Genomic DNA, 22,939 nt, shown 5'->3' with positions numbered 1-22,939 from the left:
AGCAGGAGCAAAGACAGCAAGATGTGACCAGAGTGGTGGATGGCTACAAGCAGTTTCTTCCTTTGTCCAGAGAATTCATAAGTCCTTCTTTCCGTTGTGGTAATAGCTGTGGAGGAAAAAAAAATAGGATTTATTTCTTGAGATGTCAAAAATGCAAGTGAGCTGAACTTTTACCCAATCTTCATAGTATTAAGGGATTAAATAAGTAAATTCTTGGTAATTATACCCCCAGGGAGAATTTAATTTGCACTGAAGTGTGATAAGTGTTAAGTAATTCAGTACAAGTTTTGCTTTGTCCATTACTGAGTAGGGTCTCATGTTGGTGATGACAAAGGCAGAGGGTGTGATATAGTTGGCTAAATTTTATCATCCCTGGTTTTGGTTTGCTAAAGCTGCCAAAATGCAATATACCAGAAATGTATTGGCTTTTACAATGGGGATTTATTAAATTACAATTTTATAGTTCCAAGGCCATGAAAATATCTAAATTAAGGCATTGACAAGAGGATACCTTCTCTGAAGAAAGGCTGCTGGCATCTGGGGTTCCTCTGTCAGAAAGCAAGGCACATGGCTGGTGTCTGCTGGTCCTTCACTCCTGGGTTCCTCTGCTTTTGATTCCAGTGACTTTATTGCATCTTTGGGTTCTCTCTCAGCATCTCTGGGGGCATTTCTCAATCTAAGCTCTCTCCAAAATGTCTCTGCCTTTTATCTTCTCATAAAAGATTCCAGTAAAGGATTAAGACCCACCTTGAATTGAGTGGGTCACATCTCAATTGAAACAACCTAATCAAAATTCCCATCTGTACTAGGTCTGCACCCACAAAAATACATTAAAAGAACATGGCCTTTTCTGGGGTACATAACAGCTCCAAACTACCACATCTCTTAAAAAGGGAATATTAAAATCTGTTCATTTTGTGATTACTGGAATACTTCAGAGATATTGCAGGTTTAGTTCCAGACCATTGCAATAAAGCTAACATCACAATAAAGCAAGTATGGCAATAAAGCAAATAGCACAATAAAGCAATTATCACAATAAAGTGAATATTGCAATAAAGTGAGTCATGAATTTTTTGGTTTCACAGTTCATATAAAAGTTATGTTTACACTATGCTGTAGTCTATTAAGTGTGCAGTAACATTATGTCTAAAAAAGCAATATGCATACTTTAATTTAAAAATACTTTATTGCTAAAAAATGCTAACCATCATCTAAGCCTTCTTTTTGCTGGTGGAGGGTCTTGCCTTGATACTGATGGCTGCTGACTGATCAGGGTGGTGTTTGCTGAAGATTGAGGAGGCTGTGGCAATTTCCTAAAATAAGACAACAATAAAGTTTGCCACATCAATTGAATCTTCTTTTCAGGAAAGACTTCTCTGTTGCATGTGATGCTGTTTGATAGCATTTTACCCAGTAGAACTTTCAACTTTTGCAAGATTTTCAGTTTTACTTTGCAGTTAGTCCATATTGCATATGGAGACATTCATCCCATCCCATCCTCTTATCTAAGAAACTAAGAAGCCAATGTGAAGGGCAGGGATAGATGCTATTATTAAGTGGAAAAGAATATTTGTATTGGGAGCTAATTGCAAATGAGATCCATCATTAGTAAATATCTTAATGTTAAGGGATCTTTCCTTTCCTATTCACTTCGTTAACTGCACAGACGTCAATAATGAAGACCCCTGCATTTTATCTAAGGTTTTACATCAAACTTTATGAGTAAACTTAATATATAACCAATATATATATAAAAGAGAGGTTCTTTTCCAGGGGCCTATAAATAGAATTCAGATAGTCCTGGAAATTGATTGGATTGATGATGGTGAAAATTGCATCTCTATTTTTCTTAGCCTATAATTCAAATGTAGCATTTTCTTCTGTTTATAAATATAGGAAATAAGTCATGTAGTATTAGCAGTACCTATAATGTCACAACATAAATCACATATTTTGATAATTCATTACGGTTTCTGCAGATATTTTGAATGCAGTTTACTTGCATCACTACTTCAAAAGTATGATAGTAGACCTGCTAGAATTTAGTGAAATTTTAAAGCAGCAAATATACTATTCATTCTCATTTAACATATATTTTGATAATTGAATTCCTTTGTAATTTTTAAAATTTATTTTGTCAATTATAAAATGTAATTTTTTTTCTAAGATGGGGTTCACAGGCTTCACCAGACTTCCAAGGAGTCCATGACATTTAAAAAAAAAAATGGTTAACAACACTTGATTTCTTTTTCTGTTATACTGTAAAGTGTATCTGTTATATCTTTCAGTCCTAGGATTATATGATAGTTTCTTTTAAAAAATGGGGAGCTTTCCTTTTTTTTTTTTCCCCTTCAATTCTGGAACAGGTTTAAATACTAATACTGTCTGTTCCTAGAAGACTTGAAATAATTCACCTGTGAAACTATCTGGGCCTGGAGCTTTTTAGGAAGGAAGTTCCAGAAAGCTTCCTCAATTTCTTCTAAGAAATTGGTCTGTTTAGTTTACAGAGCTCTTCTTCCGTTAATTTTAGTGATTTGGTTTTTTCATGGAAATTTTCTATTTCTTCCAGGTTTTCAAATTTATTAGCAAGTTATTCTTGCATGATTCCTTAAATTTCTTTGCATCTAATCATTAATTGAAAACTATTATTAAGGACTGACCTTTATTTTATTAATCACAAGGCTCTGCATATACATAAAAAGTTCTAACATAGTTATGTGAAACATATAATTTAGTCCATCTTTAGATGATGCATGTTTTTCAGAGCCCTCAGATTAAGAGCCACTCATTAAAAAATGTGAGGTTAGGAAAGAAACTTTCTGTGTACTCTAGGTGAACAGATATGGGGCTGGTACTGATGTTCTTGTACAGGGTTCTCCCAGTCCATGCTGCGGGCAGTTCCCTTATTTGGGTTGTAAGTACACTGGAATGCAAGAGGAATCATGAGACACCCTGTTTCACCAGCCAGCAGTTACAGCCCAAAGATGGACCTAGGTCCTGGACAGCTGGACAGGGGTGAGGATACCATGTTGCTATCACATATGGAGCATCAAACCTTGGGATAACCGTCATCTGTGACCAAGGAGATTGGCCCTAGATAGTTAATGATAACCAGGCAATGGACATTTCAGGGGTTCAGAGAAGTCTAAACTGTTAAGTTAAGAGCCTTAGGGTTGCAAGAAAGCATGGTGATTTCCTAGGGTCTTTGGATCTTGGAGAAAGAAAAATCAATTTGGGGAGTATTTGAGCTATCAAACTCTTTCAAACATTAGGTGAGGCTGGATTCATTACACATTACTCTTTTTTCCTTTCTTTTCATATACAGCTACTCTCCAGAGAGACCGAATCTTCAAACATTTTACCAGGAAGCGCCAGAGGGCTATGCGCAGGCGGGTCCACCAGATCAACGGACACAAGTTTATGGCCACATACTTGAGGCAGCCCACATACTGCTCTCACTGCAGGGAGTTCATCTGGTAAGAGGCTCCCTGGCTTGCCATCCCCTAAGAGCTTCTCTCTATTAGAGATTTCCTCTGATTATGTCTGATTTCAGGAGAAAGTATGGTTATTAAGAATTATTTTAGGATCTGATTTTTGCCTCTCATTCTAATATGCTGACCCAGCAATTTTAATCCCCATCACAAAACAAAACAAAACAAAACAAAACAAAACACAATTTACACAAACAAGCTTTGGATGTCTTGTCTTTTTCCAAGCATTTTGATAAAAGTGCTAATGGTTTATGAACCAGTCAAAAAGCAATAGTCAGAGAGAGATAATTAGATAATTAGTTCATGAATAAGAAAATAAAAAATCACAGTATTGCTATAAGAAGGTGTAAATGAGTCAGGTCATGATTTTGGAAATGAGTCATTGTAAGTAACTAAGCTGGTGGATTTGCAGAAGTCATCAGCCTTATGAAATGTAAGTGAAGGTAGTAGCCATCTGTGATCATAAACTCTACTATGTAGTATAATCTAATCCCTGGCAGTCAGGAGTTTAAGATGAGTAATAGTTGAGAAATTCTAGATAATTTGGGATAACATCTTACTACACATGTGTGACTCAAGTCTCAGTGGAAAATCTGTAACGTAAAATAAATGTGGGTAATAATTATCTTTCATTAGAGTCGAAAAACGTTTTTTGGAACAGAAAGAAAGAAATACCACAGACACATGTGTACACACATACATGCATATACGTACACACCCAATTCAGACAGAGGAAACATGTCTTAGTACTGCAGCAGGAAAGGAAATTATGTTTTTGTTGCAAACTTTAATCATTTTAATATAGGCAGATACATTTGGTACAGAGTAAATTCTAAATATTGATTAATTTCTTCATATTTTATTCTCTGTGAAGATTTTGAATTTTATACTTTTTAGCAGTCAGAACCCAGGGTTAGGTAGTGTTTCTGGCATTTTAAAATTAATTAATAGAGTCTTATGTAAACCAAAGGCTTTAAATTGCCTGGTGACATGAAGCCTGCCTCTGTGTCATAGCATTGATAGTCTTTAGAAAAAAATTCTATGTTTTGTATTGAAAAAGTCAGCAGCTTTGGCATATGCAAGCCCCTGTTTCCCCTTTGCAACAGTTTGTACTCTCTAGTTAGCCACAGTCCCACCACTCCCTGTGATTTGCCTGCTGTGAAGGCTGAATATTTGTTGCCCTTTAACTTCATGTCACACCCTTTCTGCTTCCCTCATTTATGTGACCTGCCTGACCCCTGTGGGCATTAGAGGTTACAACCTTTGACCTCAACTAAAATTTCTGATGGGAACTTGTTTGATGATTTCACTCATCTTTTTCTCATTAAGGAAACATCAGCTCCCACACATACTTAAAATATTGGTATATGTGTTATGTGTGTGTGTGTATATATATATATTTCTTTTTTCATTTTATTTTCATATACACATATATATATGGTTAAAAGTATGGATGGTGGCATTAAATCTCATCACCAACTGGATGTTACATAAGTTATATAACCCGTCAGTATCTCCTCATTTGCAAAATAGAGACAATAATTTTGCTTTGCTTTTTTAACAGACTTTTATACAGCACTTTCAAGGTACCAGAAACTATTCTAAGCATTTTATATTATTGCATCACGTATATTATTGTATAGACAATCCCCATTGTACAGATGAGGAAACTGTGGTTCAAAGAAGTCAGTGCCTGCCCCACTTCACAGCCAGGCATCTGGCTTCAGAGTCTGTGCTCTTAGCTATCGTGCTGGGTTTGTCACCTTGCATGCTGTTGTGAGGATTAAATGAGACAGTCTATGTTGGCTACTTGACCCAGTGCCTGACACATCCTAAAGCCTTGGTAGAATGTGGTCTTTGTTAATGAGAATGAGAATAATATCACCATCACCCACAGAATATACCAGGAAGCAAAGGAGATTGAAGCTGTGGCCATGAAAGGCATATGGCGGCAGCACTTCTGCTCTCCTTTGGACTCCAGGGGTGACGTGGGGCTCAGTGTCAGGGAAAAAGAAAGGTGCCCCAAGCTAGGCAGCAGCTGTGGATTCAGCTGTTTACTCCAGTATGTGTATGTGTATCTGTCAGCTTCAGGATATGTAAATCTTCATGTGCATGTTCAAGAGAGTGCTGCATAAGGTAATGGATGGCTTAGTCAATAAACAGATGAGGGTTTATTTTCATTAGGTGCTGAGGACATTGCCACAGAGATAGGTGGAATGGAATTGCCATTTCCTGTCCGTTTATATTATCTGAAGCATTCTAATCCTCCAGGTTTTTTCCTTTGTGTCTCATGGTAACAAACAATGGCTCAAAAATTATGTTGTCTTTGGTTTTTCCCTGAAATTGTGTTTCACATAAAGGAGCAGAGGATGAGATTTGTTTTCCTTAAGGACTGTAACGATTGGAGGGTTATTACTGAATTATTTGACTGATGATCTTTTTTCTCTATTGTCTCGAACAGGGGAGTGTTTGGGAAACAGGGTTATCAATGCCAAGGTAAGAAAACATTTAAAAAAATGTGTTTAATCTTGATCCTGTGTTTAAAAATGATAACACTAAGAGAAAACAGGATACATTCCATTACTAATGCGATAAATAATTCTCTATAGGTCAAATGATACCCCCCTTTTATTATAACTCTTTAGTTTTAGTTACATTTTGGTTATATTAGGTTACATTATAGACAGTGTGGAGGGAACATTTTTTATTTCTAAAGCCAGAACACCTAATAAGGGTCAATATTCTAAAGATTTTTCCCTGCAATAACAGGTAATTCTATTTTTTGAGAAGTGCCCTTGAATCTTTAAGATAAACTTGATTTTTACATTCCCATTGTCAGTAGTGGGGAGAAGTAGCATAATGATGTTTTCTCTGTACCAGCATAGGGAATAGTAGCAATTATTTAAGTTGCTTTATTGATTAAAAAAAATATGTGAGAAATGTTCAAGATTAAGCTGTTAATGATCTTGTAAGTTATTATATATGAAATTTATTTTGATTTTCACAACTTCAAGATGAAACCAATTTACTAATGCTTATGCAGAGTCAGAATGAAACAAAACGAAAGGAATGAAGGGAGCCTTCTTAGGTGATGGAACTAAGCTGGGTTGGGGCTTCTCTTTTATTCAGGCCTGCTTTATTGTTGGCTTGAGTATCATCAGACAGTTTATACGTATCACCCATTGTCTTATTTACATGCTACAGATTATCAATAACATATCACTACATATCCAAGAGTGGTAGCCTACATGTAAATAGGAAATCCTGCCTTCTCTTCTGGAAGAGGTGAGATAAGGCAGTATTTTCTTTAGGAGAACTGAATAAGACATACTGCTGGGTCTAATTTGTTAATATGTCTGGACAATTCTGTTGCGTTTTCAAAGTTAGAAAAAAATGAATATATAACTAAAATGACAGTAATGATTTACCCATGTGCCTGTAATCTCAGCCCGAAAGGAAAACATAATTCACATGCCGGAACTGGTGTCTCTTTTTGGCCTGGGCCTCTCCAGCTCAGGGATATGCCCTGCAGTCAACTCTGGTCCATCTCGTGCATACAGAGATAAGTTGAGAAGCTCTTGGTGGGCAAGATTACAGTTTGAACTTAAACTATATGTTTTATGATATTTATCTTTTGTTTTAGTTCTTCTCCTCTTTGGCCTGTAGTGCCAGGAGATTGGACGGGCTGATTTTTCAGTGGGCAACCTGCTGTTAAAAAAGCAGAAAGCATCACTGGTCAGAGACATGATGACACCACTTTTTCTTATCTTGCTTAGAGAAATAAAACCAAATGCCTGTTTGGAGAAAGATATACCATGCTAACACTAGCCGGGAGCAAGCTGGCTTGCTATATTAATTTCAGACAAAGCAGGCTTCAGAACAAGGACAATTATCAGGGATAAAAAGGGGCATTACGTTATGATGGCATCAATTCTGCAAGAAAACGTAATGATCCTTAACTTGTATATACTTAACAGAGCATCCAAATATGTGAGACAAAAACTGCTAGAACTGTAAGAAGAAATAGACATTCACTATTATAGGTGGAGACTATTGCAGTAACTAATAGATCCAGTAGGCAGAAAATCAGTAAGAATATAGTTGACCTGAGCACCACTCTCCATCAACTTGATGTAATTAACATTTATAGAATGTACCATCCAGCAGCAGCTGAATGCACATTCTTCTCAAGCTCACAAGGATCATTCACTAAGATAGACCACATTCTGAGCCATAAAACATACCTTAACAAATTTAAAAGAATAGAGATAATACAAAGTATGTTCTTAGACCTCAATGGAATTAAACTAAAAATCAATAAGGAAAAGATAGATGGAAAACTCCCAGATGTTTGGATGTCAAACAGATCAAGAAAGAAGTCGCAAGAGAAATTTTAAAATATTTTGAACTAAATGTATATGAAAATACAACTTATTAAAATTTGTGGGATGCATGCAAAGTAATTTGGGCAGAGAATAAAAATTTATTTGCAGGACCCCCCTGAGGAACTGAGGAAAAATGTGGAAATATTGGACTTCCCCACCTGGGTTATTACTGATATTCTAACAAATATTGTGAGCTAACAATTTAATAAGATGAGCCCTCATTCTTGGGGCTTGCCCTTATAAAGCTTGTTCCTGCAAAGGAGAGGCTAAACCTACTAATAATTGTACCTAAGAGTCTCCCCCAGAGAACCTCTTTGTTGTTCAGATGTGGCCTCTCTCTCTTAAGTCTACATGGCAGGTGAACTCACTGCCCTCCCCCCTACATGGGACATGACTCCCAGAGGTGTAAATCACCCTGGCAATGTGGGACATGACACCCGGGATGAGCCTGGACCTGGCATCATGGGGTTGAGAAAATCTTGACCAAAAGGGAGAAGCTCAATGAAGCAAAATAAAGTTTCAGTGGCTGAGCGATTTCAAATGGAGTTGAGAGGTCACTCCAGAGGACATTCTTATGCGCTATATAGATATCCCTTTTTAGTTTTTAGTGTGTTGGAATAGCTAGAAGGAAATACCTGAAACTGTTGAACTGCAGCCTAGTAGCCTTGATTCTTGAAGATGATTGCATAATTATGTAGCTTACACGGTGTGACTGTATGATTGTGGAAACCTTGTGGCTCATACTCCCTTTATCCGGTACATGACTAGATGAGTAGAACAAAGGGGACAAAAACTGAATGAAAAATAGGGTGGGGTGGGGGGGATGGAATGTTTTCGGTGTTTTTTTTTACTTTTATTTATTTATTTATTTATTTGGAGTAAGGAAAATGTTCCAAAATTGATTGTCGTGATGAACGCACAGCTATATGATGGTACTGTGAATAACTGATTGTACATTGTGGATGACTGTAGGGTATGTGAATATATCTCAATAAAAGTGTATTTCAAAAGACATGGCTTCACAAAAAATTGTGGAATGCAGAAAAAGTAGTGCATAGAGGGACATTTATAGTATTGAATACATATATCAAAAAAGAAAATTCTAAAATTAGTAATCTAAGCTTCTACCTTAAGAAACTATAGAAAGATAAGAAATTTAAGCCTAAAGCAAGCATAAGGAAAGAAATAATAAAAATTAGAGCAGAAATCAATGACACTGAAAACAGGAAAACAATAGAGAAAATCAAGAAAACGCAAATCTAGTTCTTTGAGAAGATCAGTAACATTAATAAATCTTTAGCCCTGCTATCCAAGCCCAAAACCAAATGCCTCAGAAACTAAGGTCTTTCTGTATGAAGGATGGTTTTGAGATCCCCTCATACAAAAATACCGGTTCTTCTATTTCTGCTACTTGTTTCTCCTCAGTAATCAATCTGATGAAAGCTAGGTTTGTTTTAAAGTACAGTGTTATTTGGTGACGTGTCATCTTCCTTTATGTTCTTAATCCTAAAAACTTCTACATGTCTTGAAAAAATATTAAAATGATGTATATTGTCATACTGTTTCATTGCACGTGTTTGTCCTTTAATGGCAATCTGGATCCCACCTGAATTGTGTCAGTTATCTAGATGAACAGTTAAAAATAATTATCATTCAGAAAGTTCTAAATAGTCAAACAATTGAGTAGTCCAGCAAATGTTTATTGAATGTCTGTTCTGTTCAAGTCATCATGCCAGGAACTCAGAGAGCATTTTGAAGCAATGTGTGCAAGGTTTGAAATGAGGGGGCAGGCCAAGGATTGTAGGAGATCAGAGCAGTGAGACTGTTTCAATCTGGAAAGGGAGCAGGTTGAGTATTTCCATGGAAGAGATGTGTTTGAAGCTGGGACCTGTAATACATTTAGATTGAGTTAGGCCAAGGCAAAGGGGATATTCTAGGGGTAGGGAAGGGTGTGGATAGTGTGCAGGGGAGGGTGAAGACTTGTTCTGGGAGGAGCAACCTAGACTAGTTTTCATTGGAACAAATAGAACAAACATGACAAGTAAGCTCGGGGTAGCCTATGGAGGACCTAAACCTGCCTGAGCGATTTGGACTTCATTGGCTGGCACAAGACACCGGTAAAGGTTTTAGATCATAGGGCTGCAGTAATCTGAATCATTCTGTGGGAAGATTCCTCTGGAAGTGGGTGTGGGATGGATTAAAGGAGGAAGACCCAGGAATAATGAAATAAGCTCAGAACTTGATTATAAAGAGTTTGAGCATGAGCAAAGGCCTGAGTTAGGATGACAGCAAAGAAAACGGGTAGGATGCGAGCGCTGGCTGCTGTCATGTGGGCCAGACGTCCAAATCGAGTCACAGGCTCTCTATTGCAACTGGTTGGACTGCAGGCCTCTGGTAAATGTATAACCATTGGATTTAATTTCCTAGTGTGCACCTGTGTCGTCCATAAGCGCTGCCATCACCTAATTGTTACAGCCTGTACTTGCCAAAACAACATTAACAAAGTGGATTCAAAGGTAAGGGGATAGCAGTGAGCTGTGTAAGCCTCTCCCCTCCCCCCCTTTCTCTCAATCCTTCTCCAGTCTCCTTTGAAGCCAGTGGTGGTGGTAGAATTGAAGTCTCTCTCCTTTTAGTAGTGTGGCATTTGTATTTCTGTACTTGCGTAGCACGATCTCTTCTTGTGAAGACCACATTAGTGGTCAGCTGGGTGGAAATGATGTGGATCCTTTCTACTAATTTGGAGAGATCTTTGGCAGAGTGCAACAAGCCCTGATCTTGGCATCAGGGGACCTGAATTTGAGTGGAGAATCCAGCCTCTGACAGATACCCACTCTGTGAGCTTGGGCAAGATCCACAACCTCATTCAGCCTCATAATGCGTGATCAGTGCTTCCCTTATGCAGTTTTTGTGAGGGTTAAAAAAGAATCGATGTCATAAGCATGTTAACTGTAAATTGCTCTTCCTAAGTAAGGAGACTATTGGGCTCCTCCAGACTCTTAAGAAATTTCAGGAAGAATGTATCCACACATAAAAACCTGATCCTCATCCTTGCCACTCGTATTGCATTCAGCTGGGATGGGCATACATTTTAAATTCTAGAGATGGAAAGCAGATGGAGTGTTGCTGGCAATTGGCAATTGGATTTACAGTTGCATTGGAAAGTATGGTTCTGTAACTCGGTGGTTCCTTACAGCACAAATACAGTACTAAAGAGCACTAGGAGCTATAATCACAGCTTTTACCAGAAAAAGGCCGGGAAGGGTTCAGCAGGGGTAATAATTGCCCTAATCCTTGTTCATGTGTGAATCTGTTGTTTTTACTTAAAATTGTGGTGTAGACTGTAGAACACATGCCAATTCTGATTATTTGCTGGAAACAATATTTAAGATTAAATCAGCGCCTTCGTACTCAGATTGTCAGAATGCAAATGCCAAGTTAAGGCATTTAGAATAGGGCAACCACTTTACTGTCACTTTGGAGTAAATTCCTTCTTTGGTTCCATGCCCTCTGGATGCCTTTAGTTTTTTTCTCCTTAACACAATTTGTGGAAAAACTTGTAGAGGTAGCAAATGTATGTAGTCTATAAAAGACCTGTTTAATCGTAAAGTAAAAAGATTCTAGGAAATAGAGATGGACGTGAGGAGGTTGTCCAGGGTGATAAATATACAAGATGAAATGAAAATCTTAATTTCTGTTTATCTCCCAACATGGTGAACAGTCTAACACACACTCCACATTTCTGCCCAGTCTTGTCCATTAGAAAATATGCTTGGCCCTCAGACCTGAGGAGTTACTCGGGATTGAGCATAGTAACACATACACCCAGCTCAGGTGTCCTCATAGCAGGTTATATTTGATGGGCTCCTATCACAGTTTTAACAAAAGATGTTAGTGTGGAATTTTAGCTCTTATTCTCGTTTCCTTTTTACAGATTTCCGAACAGAGGTTTGGAATCAACATCCCACACAAATTCAGCATCCACAACTACAAAGTGCCAACGTTCTGTGATCACTGTGGTTCCCTGCTCTGGGGGATAATGCGACAAGGACTCCAATGTAAAAGTGAGACACAGGGGTGTGGGTACCCACTTCTTCATGGGAATACAATGCTTGCGAGCTTTCAGAATTCAGTAGATTCAGAATCCATCCTGGGGCAGATGTTTTAAATACTTTCTAAATTAACAGCTTAGTAGTTTTCACCCATGTGCTGCTTGTCAGGCATGTAAAGAGAACTGCATATGATCCAAAGAATTTGTAACCATAGAAACATAAAGTCAACTGTTAAATTCAATGTCATATTTATTTACGAAGTCCTGAGGACAGACTTGTCATCGTGTATTTTAAGAGATAATGTGAAAGAATGAAAAATGGGATCTTGGTCAGAGATGGAAGATGGGAAGAGGTGAGGTGGCCAAAAGAGAAGGTTGGGTTCAGAGTATTAACTGGCTCAAGATATAAATAGAAATAAACAGTGGAAAGGGAGCCCTGAAAGCATCATTAGAGCTGCCTTGGGTTTTCTGATAGAGGACTCTGATAGGACTTGAGCAGAAGATGGTAGGAAGGACATTCAGTGCTTTAGCTGTGGGCTCATGCTTCACTGGTGTGCCCCATGGGGCCAGAGTTATTTAATTGATTGGAACTCTTGCCTTAGCACAGGGTTTAGGGGGTGAGGGCTGATCCACGTCCCCCGGTCAGGAGTCGGGGGAGCTTTTGGCCTTGAGTCATCTCCCATAGAGTGTTGCTGTACCCATCTGGGTATTGTGGGGTCCCTGCCCCCTGATGAAATACGGGTGCCTTTCGTGCGGACGCCTTCTCAGACACAACCTGAGAACTCTGGGGGAGGCAGAGGTGGTGTTGTTGGCACTCCCACTCACCACCTGGACTTAGCAGGACTGCTTCAGTCAATGAAAAGGAGTCAGCCTCTTGTACCAATCCTTCCATCCCTCTAGAACACCTTTTAACAATTCTTTTCTCCTATAACCAAGAGAGCAGCCAGCTCATGTATCGATTTTAGGGCATGGGTTCAGGCACTGCTTGATCTTAAGCTTTACATTCCCCCCCGGTTGTAAGTCTCCAGCATGCAAGTCCTATTCTGCTTTCCTGCAGTCCCTGCTGATGTGCGAGCCATGGGATTCCTTGGGGAGTTCTTGTCCCTGTGACCCGAGCACCACGCCTGCAGTGATTTTCACTTTTATTGTCACAGACCTCCGTAGGCTCGTGTGTCTCCATACCAGCCTTCCCATTCCCAAGAGAAATGAATTTCCCCTGAAGTTAATGAAGCTTAAGCCTTAGGGCCCTCCCTTGCAAGGATCCCTTCCAAGTCCCTGTACTTGATTTCATATTCTTTTCCTTAAAGAGGGCACCTAAGTCGTATAAACTTGAGGCCCGTAAACACCTGGATCTGTGTCTGCTTCCAGAGATGGCCTGACATTCCATAAAACAGGGCATTTGTGATTTGCTGCCTCAGCTCTGTCTCCCATCATCAGGGCCCCCACCAGGAAACCATATGGAACTTTGTTTCTGCTGGTGAAACCTTGGCTCCTTGGTTGTTCCAAGACAGCTCTCTCTGCATGGCGAGCTTAGCTTGCTTCACTCCCCTCTTCCAACCGCCATTACTCTGACCTTTAAAAAGTTTAAAAGTTGTTCTCCCACCCATGAAGCAGTTACAACCACAAGACCCACAGCCTCACAGGATGCCCGTCTCTGTGCTGTGAGGTCTACCCGACCACAACAATATTCAGAAAGCAAGCTTTATTTAGAGATTTTTCTCTCTGAAACACTGTTTCCACCTCGTTGGAACAGTGATCTACATGTAGCATTTTGACTGTTACCTTTTATTGCACTGCCTAGAGAAAGAAGGAAAAGAATCAAGTCAGTTGACATGATTCCTCATTATTTAATTGACTAATTGTCACCACTATGAGCACTTTGATCTGGTAAATCAGCAATGACTATTACAAATGATTCAGATGAATGTGTTTCCTCAACTCATGGTGAAAAATATGTATTTGAAATGTATTATTTCTTTATATGCCAGGCTTTTGCTTCTGCACAAAATAAAATAGATAAAATGTCAGGGGTTATTAGTGTAAGTTTAATTCTGTAAGAAGATGGCATTGTTCAGCCTGTAAATTCCTCTGTCATAATCTCTCAGGTTATTAAAGTTCTTTCTTTGTGTGTGTGGCACATGTTGACTTGGTTGCCTCCTAAATGTAGATTCCGTTTTCTTTCTCCCTCCAGTATGTAAAATGAATGTTCATATTCGATGTCAAGCCAACGTAGCCCCAAACTGTGGGGTAAATGCCGTGGAGCTAGCCAAGACCCTGGCAGGAATGGGTCTCCAACCTGGAAACATTTCTCCAACCTCGGTGAGCCTTTGCTTCTTTTCATGTATTAGCATTTAGAAGTTGTTCAAATGTGGTAAGCTTGAATGAGAGTATGCACATAATCAAAATTTAAAATCTTAACAAATATAACCAACATTTATTGCATACATTTAAGAGCATTTTGCTCCACAAGTAAGAGTCCATGTACAATTATATGACAAGAAATAAAAAGCATGCAGGAAGTGGGGAAAGATTTTTTTCAGTCAGCTTCCTGTCCTTGTGGGCTGATGAAACGCCTGGAATCCAGAGGTCTTGGCTGTGCACTTGGCTGACGGCTGGGCATGGCAGTTGACCAGTGATTATTGGCTTCAGCTCCCTTGTCGTTAGAGTGGTTGAACTTGAAGATCTCTGAGATTCTCCAGAGCCCTGAATTCCAGCCGTTCTGCATTTTTTGCTTATGAATTATGAATTTGTCTCCCAGGTTCAGCAACGGACCAGAGTTTCTTCTTCTGGGCTCTCAGGAGAGGGTGGAATTGTGTTAATTTCCATGGACACATTCTGTCTTGTGACCTCCCTGAGTGGCCTCCACCTGCTGTAGCCTGTTAGAGCATTGGCTGCTTCACAGGCCCATGACCCATTGCTGCCCTCCTAGCCAGAGTCTGTGGAGAGTTGAGAAATAGCCATGGCTATGACTGCAATATCTAGAGCATAGCTTGATGTCTGGTTCAGGCAAATTCTAGACTGAGCTGCTTAATTCTCTCTGGGTACTTAGGAAGGGAAATATAATGACTTTGAGGTTCTTGGTAATCCATAAAACTGTCAGGACTAATCACCCTCGTTTGCTTTCTATGAAAGGTTCCTGCCTGTAGATCAGGGACTTGTGTTGATGTTGTGTTTCTTGATTTCAGGAAGGCACTGACAAAGAGCATCAAGTCTCTCTCCTTGTGGATAGGTAGGCAGGATGCCAAGACAGTGAGGGGATTCATAATTCAGGGGACAGCTGTTCCTGAAGAGTGAAAATTCAGGATTTCAGCCTGGGCCAGGGCCACAAAAATGGGTTGGGAATAAGGCCATGTGGCGGTATTTCCCAGAAAGGGCATTATCACTTGTCATTTGTCATTTGGACCAAGCATTTTTGATATTATGACATTTAATAATAGGAAAACCAAAATTACCTGTTATTTGACAATACAATATTAAAAAGAGGAAGAAAAATTTTAAGTTCATCAGATGAGAGAAATGGGTTAAAAAATAAGCCTCAAAACCCCTGGTGTAGAATTTTCTAGTCAGTGCCAACCCAGCCTTGGGAAGTGGAGGAAGTGGAATTCAAACTGGTACTTTTTTTGAAAATTTATATTCAGAGATCTAGAGGAGAGACAAAACAATTATGTTTTTAAGATGATCCACTTTATATCTTATCCCTGTTTTATTGGAGTAAGTAAATAATATCCTGGTAGCCTTGGGCTGTCGCACAGTTGGTTTGTTGCAGGCGTTTCTCAGAAGTTGTCCCAAATACGCTTTCTTTTTTAGCTAACTGGGTCAAAAGCTCCAGGTATGTTAGACTTTTGATCTGTTGTCTGGTGATAGCTTGTCTTATATCCCAAGGTGGAGTTCTGTAAAAGTTACCTTTAGGTAGTGTCCTCACTCTCATGGGGCAAGTGTGTGGTGGGCTCAGGCTGGAAGGCAATGGAGGAGGCCAAAGTTGTTTCTGGTTTGATGCTGGTGGGAGTATAAATTGGTCAACCTTTCTAGAGGGCAAGTTGGATATACGTATCAAATGTCTTCAAAATCAGCACATACTTTGGCCCAAGGAATTCCACTTCTAGGAAGTTATCCTGAGAAAATAAATGATGATGACAGCAGCTGAAGTGAATGATTGCAAATGCCAGACACTGATTTAAGTGCTCTATGTACATTCATTCATTAACTCTTCCTAACAATGCCAGATGCTATAACATCTCTATTTCAGAAGAGGAAGCTGAAGCATGGAGAGGGTGGGTAACTTGCCCAAGCTCACGGGTTAGGTTACAGAGCTGTTGTTTGAGCCTAGACTCATAATCACCTTGTTTTGGAAGATTTTCATACAAGTATGTTCATTGTGGTATTATTTATAATAGAGAAAATGGGAAACGGCCTACATTTCCAATAGCAGTGGAATTAGTAAGCATTGTGATATATCCATAAGTGGGAATATCAAACAGCTCTTGAAGGATATTTAAGGATATTGAAAATACATATGATAAAATGTTAAATTAAAAAGTATGTTACAAAACCATTATTTTGATTGTATTTTTAAAAATTAACCAAGCATAATGAAAGGCTGGTGTGTGTGTGTGTGTGTATGTGTGTGTGTGTGTGTAACAGTTTCATTAACAATTGGGGGGGGCTGGTGATATTATGGGTTATATTGGATTTTTATTTCTTTTATATAATTTAAAATATTATTTTTAATAAAATGCTGTTTTATACATTTGTGTCCTGGTACTGAATGCTACTTGATTTCTGAGCAAACATGAAAACCACTCTTTTCAAGAAGTGGTCACCAGGTGGCGCTCCTGGACTCTGACCTCCACTTTGGGAAACCACTTCAAGAAACCTGAGAGACCAGACTAAGGAGCCTGTGTTTTTTAATACACTTCCATTTGAGTGCAAACTGAAACTCAGTGACTGAGACGTATTTCAAAATGGATTTCCTCCAAATAGCAGTAATCACAGATTAGGAGCTGATACGGAGGCAGTTTTGAGTTGATCACACATCAAGCTGTATTGACCGCTTTCCCCATGAGTTGTATTGAGGGTTGAGACTGCACCTGCAAGTACAGGTCTTCCCCAACCAGAAAGAAATGCTTTGTGATTCCTGAGATTTCTGACTCAGTGTATTCCTATTTTTCTCTGCAGAAACTCGTTTCCAGATCAACCCTAAGACGACAGGGAAAGGAAAACACCAAAGAAGGAAATGGGATTGGAGTTAATTCTTCCAACCGACTTGGTATCGACAACTTCGAATTCATCCGTGTGTTGGGGAAGGGGAGTTTTGGGAAGGTGAGTGTAGACATTAACCCCCTATATTGAAGCAAACATGTACGCGTTTGTCATGTGTGTGTATGTATACACACGTTTTCCACATGCCATACTATTTCCTCCCCATGTGTGCCCACACTCTAAGGACCTCAAGAGTCTTACCTCAGGCTCCCTTCTTTGTTTTGCCACAGGTGATGCTTGCCAGAATAAAAGAAACTGGAGACCTCTACGCCGTGAAGGTGCTAAAGAAGGACGTGATCCTCCAGGACGATGATGTGGAATGTACAATGACTGAGAAAAGGATCCTGTCCTTGGCCCGCAACCACCCCTTCCTCACCCAGTTGTTCTGCTGCTTTCAGACCCCTGTAAGTATGACTCACATTCACCACTTAAACAATCCCTTTTCTTAAAGAGTTGAGACAGTAAGATGTTGAAGATGTCATAAAAGCTGAGTATCGGAAACTTTTTTTTGGGTGGTTTCCCAAAGCAGGGACATACAAAGGTACTGATGACTTCTAATGATCTCTGGGAAAAAGCCGAAACGAATAAACTAACCCCTTCTCATTTTGCTGTCTTGGGGAAGGATCATCTTGAAGGTTGTGTGTCCTAAGATTGAAAAGGTCTTTATACATAAGTCTTCTCTAGCAGAGTGGAAGGTTACACACATCTAAGAATAGAGTAAATGTCATAGGCTCATTGTGTTGGTGATTTTAACCTTGTCTCTGCTCCTTAATGCTGGACTGACTCTGACCCAGACACAAGATTTCAGACCACAGGAGGCCCAGAGACGGCCCCTTGCTTTGTAACACCCCAAGGCATTGCTCCTGCCCCTAAACAGGATTCCGTGGACTGAGCCTGGGATTCAGGTCTGCCTATCCTATAATGGTTTGCAGTTAGGAATGCTTTTGGCTGCAACTAACAGAATACCCAACCAACAGTAGCTTAAATGATAAGCAGACAGGACAGGTTTAGTTCATTAGTACAAACTCTTGTTGTCTCGTTATGAGAAGTCTGGCAATAGCAATGCAAGGGTTGTATTCATTGCTCAATGACATGGCATCTCTTCCCCTTGGAGTCTCAAGGTATTTTCTGTAGTCCTAGACATGACACCTTCATTTGATGGCGCCCAAAGCAGGAAGCACGTGGGCAGAGGCATGGGCTGTGGTCCTTTTATCAAGCAGAGAAATCCCTTCTTAGACCTGGGTCACCTGATTACCTTTAGCTGCAAGGGAGGCTGGAAGAGCAAATATCTGCCCAAGATAAACCAGTTTACTATGATTAGCTTATACCAACCTTCACTCATCCCTTGGGGTGGGGCACTCCACTGCCCTTTTAGAATTAGGCTTAAATTTGGGCTTCTATTATCAGTGATGAGGAAAATGGCACCTGAGAAGGCACTAACAGGATCAGATATATCAGAAGCTCCTTGCCGTCAAAAGACCTTCTAAGGGAGTGAATTGTGTATATGTCCCTTGCTACCATTGGGGAAGTAGAATGTGCAGTGGGAGCAAGATAGGGACATCTCGCCTTGTCCAGGAATACTGGCAGTATATTTCTAGGGAAAGTGACAGCTAAGCAGGAACCAAAAGGAAGAGTTAGAATTAGTTAGGCAAAGAGAATGAAGGTGAATATATCATGTAGCGTAAACAGCAGGTTCACAGGTCTAGCAGTGAGGGAATATTGGGTATGAAGAAAGCTCAGCCTGCATGGAGTATTGAGGTTGGGAAGGAGCCTGGTGAGAGCTGAGGGTGCACAGGTGGGCTGGGCCCTGCGAAGGAGGTTAGATTTTAGTCCTAAAAGCAGTGGCAAATCATGGAAGAAATTTAAGCAATTTTTTTTTTTCCCCAGAGCTTAAACTTAAGGGAAACTTTAGTCTTTCTTTCTAAAGCTATCTAGTTTAAAAGCAAGTTGAGATGAAGAGAGAAGAAAGTAGTTTAAGAGAGAAGAAAGTTTACAGGACATGCTTACAGAGTCACAGACAGGACAGGTGGATGGGTGGGTGGGCACACAGGAGAGGGGGCAAGATGATCAGATTATGTTTTCTAACGGTAGAAAACTAAGTTTTTGAAATAGATAATATCAACATCCTCCAAATAGCCATATCCTTTCTGTGAAAGAAACAGTTATTACTAGTTTCATGGGCAGCCTTTCAGAGGACTTGTTGCACATACACACAAATATGTGTACATATTTATTTATAGAAAGACAGCCATAGCAGTATAGTTTACCCAGAAAAACAAGCGTAATAGTATGTCTTGGAGATTGTTTCATGCTGGTACACACCTAGGTGCCTCATTTTTCAGTGGCTGTATAGTATTCTGATTGAAGTATTCCATTCCATTTTTTAGTGACTGCATAGAATACCACGGTGTTTAAAAACTTGTAACTTCGTCTTTTATTTAAATCAGTGTTGCAGTGAGTCCCTGAGTACTTTTGTTTGTCCATTTGTGTTAGTATTTCTATATGATACATTATTAGAAGTGGTATTTCTTGGTCAGAGGGTATATGCATTTAAGATTTTGATTGATTCCAATTGCCCCCTTTTGCCACAGCAGTTAAAGATAGCTAACATTAATGCCCTTAGCATTATTGCCTTTATGTATATGTCATTTACTCCTTCATGTAACCCTATGAAGTGAGTTCTGTTATCATTACCTCCATTTTATACATGAGACAGAAGGACATTTAGCAGAGTGGGTTTTGAAGCCAGGCAGTCTGACTGCAGAGCCCAGACTCTGACTCCCTGGCTCTGCTGCATTTCTAAATTTATACTCCCAAACCATGCATGAGAAGGCTGATTCTACCACGTGCACAACACACACACCCACACCCACACACCCTGCCATGGGGGGATGCTATCGTTTTGATCATCTGAGAGATAAAAATAAATGCTATCTTTGAAGGTCTAGTTTGCATTTCCCTGACAATGAGTGAGGCGGAGCATTTTTTCATATGCTTAAGGGATGTTTTAGAAAGAACCCATGTACAGCCAAAAGAATGGGTTGCAGCAGGGCAAGGCTGAAAGCTGGGAGAAAGGGGATGTATTGAAGGGTCGCACAGTGTGGATACCCCCACCCACAACACCACCAAGCTGCCCAGGCCTGTTGGAAGGAACTAGGGAGCTAGCTAATGGCTTCTTGGGGCCATGGTCCCTTCTGCACTACTTTCTCCTTCCCCTCCATGGTCTGGGCTTCTTGAAACTATACCCTGTTCATCAAAAGTCATTTCTAATGGCTCTAGAGCCCATGCTGTCTCTGTCCTTAGCCCTGATTCTCTACTTCACACCTCCTGGGTCCCCTGATCCTTTGTAACTCCAGATGTCCCTGTCCTCCGTTGCTACCTGGAGCATCTTCAAAACTCAATTTCCTGTGGTCCATGCTTTGCCAACATGAAGCCCTCCCTATGCCTTCATCCCTTCATCCAGTTTTTTTCTTGGAGAGAGCGAGGTTGTAGCACAGGGCTTGAGAACAGCCTTGTAAAGAAAGAACCACTAGTAAATGGTTCTGGTTTACCCACCTGGGACTCAAGCTCAAGCCTCCTAATCATACTGTGAATCAAGCGGCAGAGTAGAGGTTAAGGTTCAGATTGCTTTCCTGAGGCCTGAGCCAAAGATTGAATGGTTTCCTATGACATAAGGTTAAATAATCTTCAGTGGCTGATAACCTTTGAGTCAGTTGGTCAACTGATATTTAGTGAACCTTGTCTGGTCCTGGCAGTGGCTGTTTTTCCAGGCAGCTGCTGACGAAGCAAATAAAGGAGTATCTCCAACTCCGGGAGAATTTTGCCTACATAAGGAAATCTGTGATTCTACATAAGAAGTCAGAGGTCTCAACAACAATTAAAGAACAAGAAATTAACTTTATGGTAGAGAACAAGAAATTAACCTAAAACAGATTGGGAGACCAATTAATATAGCATCTAAAATACAGAACTTTCCAGGAAAAAATATTAAATATACAGTATATAAAACTATTAGTGGCCGCAACAGGAAGTCCCAGTGTTCAGCTGCTGAGGCCTTTTTTAGCCTTGGCCAAGGCTATTTTTCCTAGTGACAGTTTCATCTATGGCCACAAGGTGGGAGTCGTTACTGCAAAGTCATTTTTTTTCCTCCACCAGAGAGAAAACCCTATTGGCGTTTAAAATTTGTATATGGCGGTAGATGTCTCCAAAGCAAAGGATAAGGTAGAAACTCCGTCTTAAATCTAGGTGATAAATGAAGTAGTCGGAGCCAACTTAAGAGAAGCAAATTAATTTTTCTCACACTGAGATAGAGATATATAATTTTCATTGTGCTCCAATTTATGCCTTCTCTCAGGTTTGCCAGGTATCAGATTCCACAACGGGCATGACATTTGCTCTCATTTTGCATTCATCTGTCAGAAATCCTCAGTGACTGTCCCCAGTCGCTGTTGTAAAAACCAGCTATCAAGAAAAGAAAATGTTCGTTACTACTAGAAATTATCGCAGAAATATTATTACTTTTTATCTACTTAGTTTTGCTGGCCAAGGCCTCAGAATAAGAGGCCTCCATTCTTGTAATGCTGAACTGTAACAGTCTCTCTGGCAGATTTAGAAGTGGCCTGAGGTGAGACCCCACTATCTATAAAGTATCTTTCATTGCAAAGGCTCTGCTAAGAGACAAGACTCTCCTTGTGTCCGAAACCCTGTGGAACCAGTAACTCTGAAACCCAGAGAAATTGAGTAACTTGCTGGGGGTCATTTGGAGACAAGGTTCAGATTTAGGTCAGACTGACAGTGGAACCTGAGCTCTGTGCTCTGACCTGTCAGTCCACACTTAGCCTTATAGGACCTTTAGGTCCTTCATTTGGCCTCTGCATATTAAACCCCTCCTATCTGCCCTGGCTCCCCCAACCTGCTGATTTGGAAACGGAATTGACCTTGGAAACTGAAGACCTGAGTTTTCTGTCTGAATAGCTTGAGCCTATCATAAAATCCCTTTGAGCCTTACAGCAGAATAGAACTGCTGTGAGGATCAAATGAGAGAATGAAGATGTGCTTTGTAAATTCGTTGTCATTGTGATGACTGCTTCCTTCCCCACACCAAGAAAAATGTCTTGGGGCTTCCCAGTGAGCAGCACAGACCTCATATGGAGGAGATATTAAACACTCAAAAGTAGGTATTTGGGAACTCTTTATGTTCTTAGTAAAAATGATGACAATCAGCAAATTTCATGTATTAGATCATTTATCAATTTTGCTACCTAGGACTAGGAGCCCATAAATTACTTTTCCCCATTTTTTTAAAAAATAATAATACACATTGCTCGCAAGTATATAGTTATATCGGCATCCTCATGCTATTGCTGGTAGCATTGTCAGTCCTCCTAGTTTGTGAATAATTTGATAATCTGTATCAAGACTCCTAAAAATGTTTATATTCTTGGACCTGTTAATTTTATTTCTGATAATCTGTCCTAAGAAAACAATATAAAAACTAAAATAAGTTTTTTGCATATAGATGTTTATTTCTCGGGGCATTATTTATTATAACAAAGAAACTGAAAACTTCAGTATTTAGCAATAGGGATATACATATAATATGCCATTTAACAAAGATTTTCAGCCAGTAAAGAGAAAATTGGTAATATTATGCCTTTAAAGAGATCATTCAGTATGAGCACTTAATTTATTGTGTTAGGCATTGTCATAAGCAACTAACATCTATAATTACATGCAGTCCTACAAGTTAGATA

At 39.7% G+C, this 22,939-nt stretch overlaps 1 protein-coding gene across 1 annotated transcript in view; it reads left to right on the top strand.

Moving 5' to 3' along the window:
- The window catches only part of PRKCH (protein kinase C eta), a 247,447-nt gene that overhangs the window by 130,993 nt on the left and 93,515 nt on the right, over window positions 1–22,939 (top strand). Inside the window, exons 3-9 of the mRNA XM_037832583.1 lie at window positions 3,329–3,479; window positions 5,956–5,990; window positions 10,307–10,395; window positions 11,811–11,940; window positions 14,119–14,246; window positions 17,103–17,246; window positions 17,417–17,590. Coding sequence (XP_037688511.1) covers window positions 3,329–3,479; window positions 5,956–5,990; window positions 10,307–10,395; window positions 11,811–11,940; window positions 14,119–14,246; window positions 17,103–17,246; window positions 17,417–17,590 — 851 coding nt within the window. The remainder of the gene's footprint in view (window positions 1–3,328; window positions 3,480–5,955; window positions 5,991–10,306; window positions 10,396–11,810; window positions 11,941–14,118; window positions 14,247–17,102; window positions 17,247–17,416; window positions 17,591–22,939) is intronic.

This window comes from Choloepus didactylus, chromosome 4 (assembly GCF_015220235.1).
Source record: "Choloepus didactylus isolate mChoDid1 chromosome 4, mChoDid1.pri, whole genome shotgun sequence".
Taxonomy (NCBI): Eukaryota; Metazoa; Chordata; class Mammalia; order Pilosa; family Megalonychidae; genus Choloepus; species Choloepus didactylus.
This window is presented reverse-complemented; position numbering and strand designations above follow the sequence as displayed.